Source organism: Orycteropus afer, unplaced genomic scaffold (genome assembly GCF_000298275.1).
Source record: "Orycteropus afer afer isolate SDZICR_OR568_19922 unplaced genomic scaffold, OryAfe1.0 scaffold00402, whole genome shotgun sequence".
Lineage (NCBI taxonomy): Eukaryota > Metazoa > Chordata > Mammalia > Tubulidentata > Orycteropodidae > Orycteropus > Orycteropus afer.
In genome coordinates, this window is record NW_006921989.1 from 2,484,582 (window position 1) to 2,493,677 (window position 9,096).

At 45.2% G+C, this 9,096-nt stretch overlaps 1 protein-coding gene across 1 annotated transcript in view; it reads right to left on the reverse strand.

The window, feature by feature from the left end:
* Positions 1 to 9,096, reverse strand: part of LOC103207939 (lysosomal alpha-mannosidase-like) — a 37,301-nt gene that overhangs the window by 18,660 nt on the left and 9,545 nt on the right. The window contains exons 8-16 of the mRNA XM_042782648.1: positions 4,231 to 4,316; positions 4,033 to 4,153; positions 3,874 to 3,952; positions 3,581 to 3,690; positions 3,223 to 3,327; positions 2,557 to 2,673; positions 1,937 to 2,122; positions 778 to 875; positions 598 to 694 (exon numbers count right to left, since the gene is read on the reverse strand). Of these exons, the coding sequence (XP_042638582.1) occupies positions 598 to 694; positions 778 to 875; positions 1,937 to 2,122; positions 2,557 to 2,673; positions 3,223 to 3,327; positions 3,581 to 3,690; positions 3,874 to 3,952; positions 4,033 to 4,153; positions 4,231 to 4,316 (999 nt within the window). The remainder of the gene's footprint in view (positions 1 to 597; positions 695 to 777; positions 876 to 1,936; positions 2,123 to 2,556; positions 2,674 to 3,222; positions 3,328 to 3,580; positions 3,691 to 3,873; positions 3,953 to 4,032; positions 4,154 to 4,230; positions 4,317 to 9,096) is intronic.

A 9,096-nucleotide genomic window follows, 5' to 3' on the forward strand; every position in this document is an offset into this window, starting at 1 on the left:
TTTTTTTTTTTTCTTTTTAGGTATATATCCTAGAGAAATAAAAGCCATGACACGAACAGATATATATATACACACATGTTCACTACAACACTTTTCACAATAACAAAAATAATGGAAACAATCTAAATGCCCATTAATGGAGGAATGAATCAACAAACTATAGTACAAACACACAATAGAATACTACACAACAATAAAGAACAAGGAGGAATCTGTGAGACATCTTATGACATAGACATACGGTGAGTGAAATTAGTCAATCACAAATATTGTATGAGACCAATATTGTAAAAAGTCAAGAAAAGGATTTCACACAAAAAGAAATATTCTTTGATGGTTACCAGAGGAGGGTGGGGAAGGGAGGGTAAACCAGTAACTAGAGGGTATACATATATATTAACTTGGGTGAAGGAAAGGCAAAATTAATTAATTAAACAAAATAATTTAAAAAACCAAAAAAAAAAAAAAAAAAAAGCCCCAACAACAACAAAAAACCCCAAACAACCAAAACTTAAGGGTTTAGCTTCAAGGGAAAGAAGATGATTTTATACAAATGAATAATTACAAAAACCTGCCTCCGTGCCCCTGGCTCCTAACCTTCACCAGATGTGTCTCAGGTGAGAGATTCACAGGCAGTGGATTCAGTTTCTCAGGTGCAAAGACGTAGGCTCCTGAGTCCTCGCTGGCTTTGTACCTGAGGCAAGCGTAGGCAAGAGGAGTGAGTCAAGACCAGTTCTGTTCATGGACATTCTCCCAAACATGGTGGCCACTCCTCACCAGAAGAAGGCCTGGTGGATAGGCAACACAAGCTTCTGGTCCCGGTTCTCAATCTCCTTTAAGAGCCCCATATGGGTGTTGAACACAGCCCGCATGTGCTGGAATGAGAGGGGCAGGTGCTAATGATCACTGTCTCAATAATGGCAGCTCTGTCCTTCCAGGTGCTCAGGACATACTATCTCTAACTATTATTTCAAACCCCATGCCCAGTCTTTTAACAAACTATTGCTTCTTCAAATTCCATCCAGAGTCTGGACTAATGCTCCCTCCACCCTTGTCAACCCCCATCATCTCCCACAAGACTTCTGCTGTCACTTCCCCCTGGCTTCCTGGCTTCCACCCTTGACACCTACAGGCTTTTTTTCCACAGAATGCAGAAAACAAAACAAAACAAAACACAAGCCCACTGCTATCAAGTAGATTCTGACTCATAGCAATCCTCCACCTCCAGGTTTCCAAGGCTGTAAATCTTTACAGAGGTAGATTGCATCATCTTCTTCCCACAGAGCAGCTGGTAGGTTTGAACTGCCAAACTTCTAGTTAGCAGCCAAATGCCTTACCCACTATGCCACTAGAGCTCCTTACAGAATGCAGAAAGAGCCTCATAACCTCCATGTTAGGTTATGTCCTTTCTCTGATTAGTACTCTCTGAAGCTCTCATCTCACTAAGAGTAAAATGCAAATCTCTGTGGCCCCTGATGGCCCTAAACCATCTGTCCTGTCACCTCCTGTCGCCGTCCCCCTCATCTTTCCCGTCACTCACTCCTGTCCAGCCACACTGGCCTGCATACCGTACCTCACATAGCTCAAGCACACTTGTCAGGCCTTAGCCCCTGCCTGTCCATCTGTCTGGACTGTTTTCGCCACAGACCCCCGCATTGCTCACATCTCTCAAGGGTATGCTTGAGTGTTCTCTTCTCAGAGAGGCCTTCTCCTGGACCTCCTGTCCAACATTGCTACCTGCGCAACCTGACAAGATACAATCTCTGCCCTTGTTCAATTTCCTCCAGAGTAAACATACGATATTCTCACCTACAACACATCATTTATCCTCTTTATTGCCCCTGTCTCTCCAGGACATAATTTCTTTTCTCACTCCTGGGTCAACATGGAACTTAGATATGTCATGGGGGGAAAGGGTTCAAAACTGGGTTCCCACCTCATTTTCAATGGTCAGGACAGAAGACCGTGACTTCTTTGGCCTTGACAAGGTGGAGCCAGTCTGGGGGTTCTTCTCAGCTACTTGAGTCACAGAGTAGATGTTGAATCCCAGGGCAGGTGCAGAGGCGGCGAACAGCAGCTCTGGAGGATGCTTTTTACTGCTAAGAACTGGATGATGTATAACCTGATGCCCCAGAAGGAGGGAAACTGAGGAGGAGGTCTGTTGCTAAACCTGCACACCCACAGTCTGGGTCAAGGTTGGGGTGGGCCAAGGTAGTGTGGGGAGTGTTCTTGGGGTGAGGAGAAAAACTGGATGAGGCGAGAAATACTGGCTTGAGTTTAGGAGGCGATTCATGAGGGGAAAGGGAGAGCCACTAATGGGGTAAAAAATGTGAGGAAGGAGTATGAGGGAGGGTTATTTATGGGGTAGGGTTGCCAATAGGTGAAATATAGTCACAAGGAGCAGATCTTCATGGGAGTGGGGGAGATTTTCTTGGGAGAGAGATTCATGATGGGCCATGGTCTTGGGTCGGACATATTCTTGGGAGGAGATAGTCATGGGTGGGAGATGTGCATGGGGATATGTATTCATAGGGTCAGATATAAGGGGGTGCTTACTTCGCTGGGTATGGTCTGTCCACTAGGGTCCAGCACAAGGAAATTGCCTTTTCTGACCGGCAGCCTCAACATCCAATTCACTTGGCGCCCCAGGGGATTGTAGACGATGACTTGGAACTGGGGTAGGTGGTGAGGGGGGTGGCTTATATTAGGGCAGGCCTTGTTTTATCTACCGGGCCAGGTCGTGCCCTTCTGTGAGAGTGGTAGTATGGACCAAGTCAGTTCCGTTACGACCCACTCAAATGTAGACAGGTGCACCTGCATAAGCCTAATTGAGAGCTCTTAATGTCATGCTCACCTGTCACCCCGCCACCTGACTGTCAAGGTTCCCTGACCCTGGCCCTGTGTCTACTTGTCTTGCCTAATTTTTCTCAGCACATGGTCCTGTTCAGTTGAGCTTCCTCCTCGAGAACTTCCTACTGAAATGTTTTGCAGGCTGATTCAGGCCTTCCTGCTATAACTGGTAGAGAGGTCCCACCCCTCTCATATACTCCTCTTGTGTCACTCCTAGTACATGCAGGTGTCAGGCCTGGGTTTCTATTAGGCGGTGCCCACCGGTCCCGGCCCTACCACTGCTGGTCCCACCCGGGCACCCACTCGAAGCAAATAATCCCATCCAAACCACACCCCTTCCGGCCCCGCCCCTGCCTCCTCCAGGGGGCTCACACGAGCTGCCGTCTGACTGAGCGGGCAGACGCTGGTGTTTAGTTCGTGACAGAAAGTGAACTTCTTGAAGCCGGTCAGCCGCGTCAGGGCGTTGCTAATGAGCACCTGGGGAGAACGGCAAACGGTCAAGTGTGATGTGGCCCCGCTTTAAAGCACCCTCTGGTCTCCTACCTACGTCACCATGCACACCCCTTTTTTGCCTCCTCCATGCGGCAGAGTCCTGAGCCCATATTGGCCCATTACTGCTGTCCTTGGCCTCATTGCTACGGGTTTTGCCCCTTTCTCTTCCATGCTCCGCCTACTCTGGCCCCGCCCCCGCCTCTCCCAGGCTCCGCCCCCCTGGCCGCCCCCAGCACACCTCACAGCGTTTCCAGCCCTCAGCAAGCTGGCGCGCGTAGTCATCCGCCACATGCTGTCTGGAGGTACCGCTGACAGCGTCGTGGTGCTGGAGCACGGCCATCGCCTCCCCTAAGGGTGGGACGGTGACCCTGGCGGGGCCTCCGCGGGACCCCGCCCCGACCCCCGGAAGACGCGGAAGGTCCAGTGCAGGTGGGGAGGGTTCTTTGGAGCTTTAAGAAGGGACTCGAGGAGGAGCCGAATGACAGGTCCAGCCCCAATCCCGCCCGGGTTCCCACTCTGCCTGACACCTACTGAGGCGCCTGCTGTTTCCAGAGCCAAAGGGTCTTTTGTTAGCCATCGGACCCGTCAGTGCCTCCAGCTGGTTGCACACCTGGTGAGCAGCGGCCTGTTGGGGGTGGCCAAGCCTTTCTGGGACCTGTGGCCACCCCTTCGAACCAGGCGCCCACCTACCTGCAGGAAGTTGTAGCTGAGGCGCTCGTAGCGTTTGAGGGCCGGCCGGCTGGTGAAGTAGCCAGTCCAGAACTGGTGGGGGCCATCGGCATAGGGGAAGAAGTCGTCCTGTTTCACTGACCTGCGGAGATGCGGTACTGAGTGCAGGGTCACGGCCCAGGAGCATCCCAACCCGTTCCTCCGTGGCTCCCCAAATACCAGGTGAGGTTGGCCTTGTTCAGCTCCTGGAGGTAACAAGCAGGGGTGGAGTAGAGAACGTGGACTCGGCTCCCGTTGGCCTGCTGCTCGGAGGGAGGAGTGGATGAGTGAGCCCTTGGGGAGTCCGTGACTTCCCGGGGACACACAGGTGTGCACATACACACAAGTTCACACCATCTACACTCTGAAAAAATATACATATTTTCTCATATGTATGTATCATATATTGTGTATATATGTATATATATGTATCATATATTGTTGGAAATCAATGGCCAAGTGTAAAGATTAAAATTTGGCTATGGCTAAATACCATCCTCCAAAGAATTTCTGAAAGGACTGAATAAACCAGGACTTTTATCCAAAATTCTATTAAAAATGTCCATTTAGTGATATAAAACATTAGTGGACAAAATAAGTATGTTGTTGTTGTTATTAGGTGTCAAGTCAATTCCGACTCATGGCGACCCTGTGTACAGCAGAATGAAACACTGCCCAGCTGTGCACCATCCTCACAATTGATGCTCTGTTGAGCCTATTGTTGTAGCCACTGTGTCAAGCATGTCATTACAGAAGAGACTGTATGAATGTAAAGAGAAGGAATATACTTCACTACTGGTGGGATTGTAAATTAGTTCAACCACTATGGAAAATGGTATGGTGCTTCCTCAAAAACTAGAAATAGAAATACCCTACAATCCATATAGTTGTTTATGCCAATAAATTTGGGAGACAGCTACATGGCCAACCGACTGGAAAAGATCCATATTTATGCCCATCCCAAAGAAAGCCGAACTAAAAGAATGCAGACATTTTTGAACAGTATCATTAATATCAAACACAAGTAAAATTTTGCTGAAAAATTTTCAAAAATAGTTGCAGCAGTTCATTGACAGGGAACTGCCAGAAATCCAAACCAAATTCAGAAGAGAGTGAGAGATGAAGGGATAACGTTGTTGATATCAGATGGATTGTGGCTGAAAGCAGAGAATACCAGAAAGATGTTTGCTTGTGTTTTATTGACCATGCAAATGTTTGACTCTGTAGATCATAACAAATTATGGGTAACATTGTGAAGAATGGGAATTCTAGAACACTTAATTGTGCTCACGAGGAACCTGTACAGACCAAGAGGCATTTGTTAGAAAAAAGCAAGAGAGTACTGTGTGGTTTAAAATCAGTAAAGGTGAGTGTTGGGTATATCCTTTCACCATACTTATTTAATCTGTATGCTGAGCAAATAATCCAAGAAACTGGACTATATGAAGAAGAATGTGGCATCAAGATTGGAGGGAGACTCATTAACAACTTGCAGTATGCAGATGACACAACCTTATTTGCTGAAAGTGAAGAGGACTTGAAGCACTTATTGATGAAGATCAAAGCCTTCAGTATGGATTACACCTCAACATAAAGAAAACCAAAACCCTCACAACTGGACCAATAAGCAACTCACAATAAATGGAGAAAAGATTGACATTGTTAAGGCTTTCATTTTACTTGGATCCACAATCAATGCCCATGGAAGCAGCATTCAAGAAATCAAATGATGTTTTCAATTGGGCCAATCTGCTGCAACGACTTCTTTAAAATGTTAGGGAGCAAAGACATCACTTTGAAGAATAAAGGGTGCCTAAAACCAAGGAAGGCAGGTTGGGCAATCCTACTTCCGTAGTGATAACTGCCTCGGAAACCCAAGGAGGGGTCGTTAGGAGTCGGGGCCAACTCGATGGCAAATAACAACAACAACAACAAAAATCAAGGAGCTCTGGTAGCATAGTGCCTAAGGCACTTGACTACTAACCAGAGGGCTGGCAGTTCAAACCCACCAGCCACTCCTCGGAAGGAAGATGGGGCAATCTACTTCTGTAGTGATACTGCCTTGGAAACCCAAGGAAGGGGTCACTATGAGTCAGGTCCGACTCGATGGCACATAACAACAACCCAAGTCATAGTATTTTTCACTTGCCTCATATGCATTTGAAAGCTGAACAGTGAATCGGGGAGACTGCAGAAGAATTGAGGCATTTGAATTTTGGTGTTGGTGAAGAATATTGAAAATACCAGGGACTGCCAGAAGAATGAATAAATCTGTCTTGAAAGAAGTGCAGCTGGAATGCTCCTTAGAAGTGAGAATGGCCAGACTTGGCCTCACATACTTTGGTCATGTTGTCAGAAGGGACCATTCTCTGGAAAAGGATATCATGCTTGGTAAGGAGAGGGTCAGCGAAAAAGGCAAAGACCCTCAATGAGATGGATTGACACAGTGGCTGCAGTCATAGGCTCAAGCACAGCAGTGATTGTGAGGATGGCACAGGACTGGGCAGTGTTTTGTTCTGTTGGACACGGGGTCTCTATGCGTCAGAACTGACTCAACAACAACTAATGACGATAATCCAGCAATCCCACTCCTAGGTATATATGCTAGGGAACTAAAACTACTGATAGGAACGCACACATGCACACCTATGTTCACTGCAGCATTATCACAACAGCAGAAAGATGGAAACAACCTAACTTCCCAATGACAGATGGATGCATAAACAAACTGGTACATACACACAATGAAATACTCTGCAGCCATAAAGTATAATGATGAGCTCTCAAAATACTAGAACATGAATCTGGAGGACATTATACTGAGTGAAATAAGTCAATCACAAAAGGACAAATATTGTATAATCTAACTATTATAAAAAGACAGGAATAGATGCACTTAGAAAGTAGTGTTCTTTGATGTTTACCAGGGATGGAAGGTGGAGGGAAGGAGAATCACTTTCTATTTCTGACAATTTAGTATTAATCTTCTGGATTTCTCTCTGTAGATTTTGTATCATTTCTAATTTTTCACTTATTTTGTCATTTTGTTCTTGTATTTCAAAATTGTTCTAGGGTTTTCTCTGTTTTCCTCAGTTTTGTCAGTGTTTTCCTTTATCTGTTTCTCAATCTGTTGAAGGTACCTAAATGTAATTTTTTGAATTCCTTACCAGGGAGTTCCAGGGCTGCTGCTTCCTCAGGGATATGTTCTGGGTCTGTATCCTGGTCCCTTGTTCTCCTACTTTATTTTTCTTCTTTGTGTGGACTGTGATGCTCTGTTATCTCTGAGACATTATGACATTTTTGTGTTTATATTTAATTGGTGATTGTATGTTGGAGTGACTTGCCCACGATTTTCATTTTCTTTGTTTTGTTTGGATACCTGTGTAAGCAAGGTGCTCCTTTATTTGCTAGTTGGCAGCACTTACACATTCATCACCTGTCTCCTTTCCTGTTGTCAGCCTCCCATATGTCCCTGCCATCCTTGGCAAACAGAGACTATTCTTAGGTCCCTGGAATCCGAATGAGAATGCTGTCACTTTAAATATCTCAAATGGCTACCACTTATAAACATTCAAAATGGCTGCACCCTCCGTCATTTTAAATATCCAAAATGGCCGCTGCTTGTAAACAATCAAAATGACTGTACCCTTCAGACAGCTGAAAGTCCACAGCTCAGGTTGTCTCCCTCCTTGCTGTTTCCTTTCCTAGTCATAGGCCACCAGCACAGTCGTCCTTGGAGCCCTTGGCAACCAGGGCTGATCTTTAGGTCAATTCTCAGGTCCCAACACCACTTGGAAATATTCAGGCTGGTGGTCCCATCCGAGTAGCTGACAGTCTGCAGCTCTGTCTGTCTTCATACTCGTTGTTTTCATTCAGGTTTTTCCACTAGTTGATGCCTAATCCACTTCTGTATACTTCCTTTCAAAGTTCAGGGCTCTAGGATTATCTTCTGTATCTCTGTCAATTGGTTCATCTCTTCTTTGTTGAAGAGAGTCTATGTAGCTTGTCTGTCTATTCTTCCATCTTTGAGAATCACTTTCTAGATAGTAGACACTTGTTAGTTTTGGTGATGAGAAAGACAATACTGAATAAAGGTGAAGTCAGCACAACTTGACCAAGGTAAAAGATGACACTAAGGAGTACACAAGAACTAGGGATGATTTTGGTAAAAGCCATAATATATACAATTTTGTAACAATAGTTATAACAACAAAAATATATATGTGTGTGATTACATAGGTAGCTATGTATGCTTCTACATGTATAAGTGGGAGCTCTGGTAGCATAGTGCCTAAGGCACTTGACTGCTAACCAGAAGGCTGGTGGTTCAAACCCACCAGCCATTCCTTGGAAGGAAGATGGGGCAATCTACTTCCATAGTGATACTGCCTCAGAAACTCGAGGAGGGGTTGCTATGAATCGGGTCCGACTTGATGGCACATAACAACAACAACATGTATAAGTAAGCAAATATGAGTATACCATTGCACTTGTACAGGTGTTTCTGTAAGCAATGTATATACATTTTTGTTTGTGCTGCTTATAGATTCACAAAATAAAGCCCACAGGGAGAACAGTTATGAATACTAGATGTAATCAAACACCTTGCAGTATTAGTTTACTGGTTTACTATAGTCTTGTGGGGAACTCAGGCAGTTGGCATAACACAGCTCATAAAGATAATGTTCTATATCCTAGTTCTGTAAATAGCATCTAGGGTCTTAAAAGCTCATGAACAGCCATCTAAGATGTAATCATCTGGAGCAAAAGAGGAAAAAGAAAACCAAAAACTCAAAGGCATCTACATAAACCATAGCCTCACCTACCCTGAGACCAGAAGTAGTAGATGGTGCCTGGCTATCACTACTGACCATTCTGACCAGGGACAAAACAGATGATCCTGCATAGAATAGGGAAAAATGTAAAGCAAAACTCAAAATCTCCCCCCCCCCAATTTTTATTGTGATTTGGGTGAAAGTTTACAGAGCAAATTCATTTTCCATACAGCAGTTCATACACATTTTGTTTCATGATATTGACTGCAAT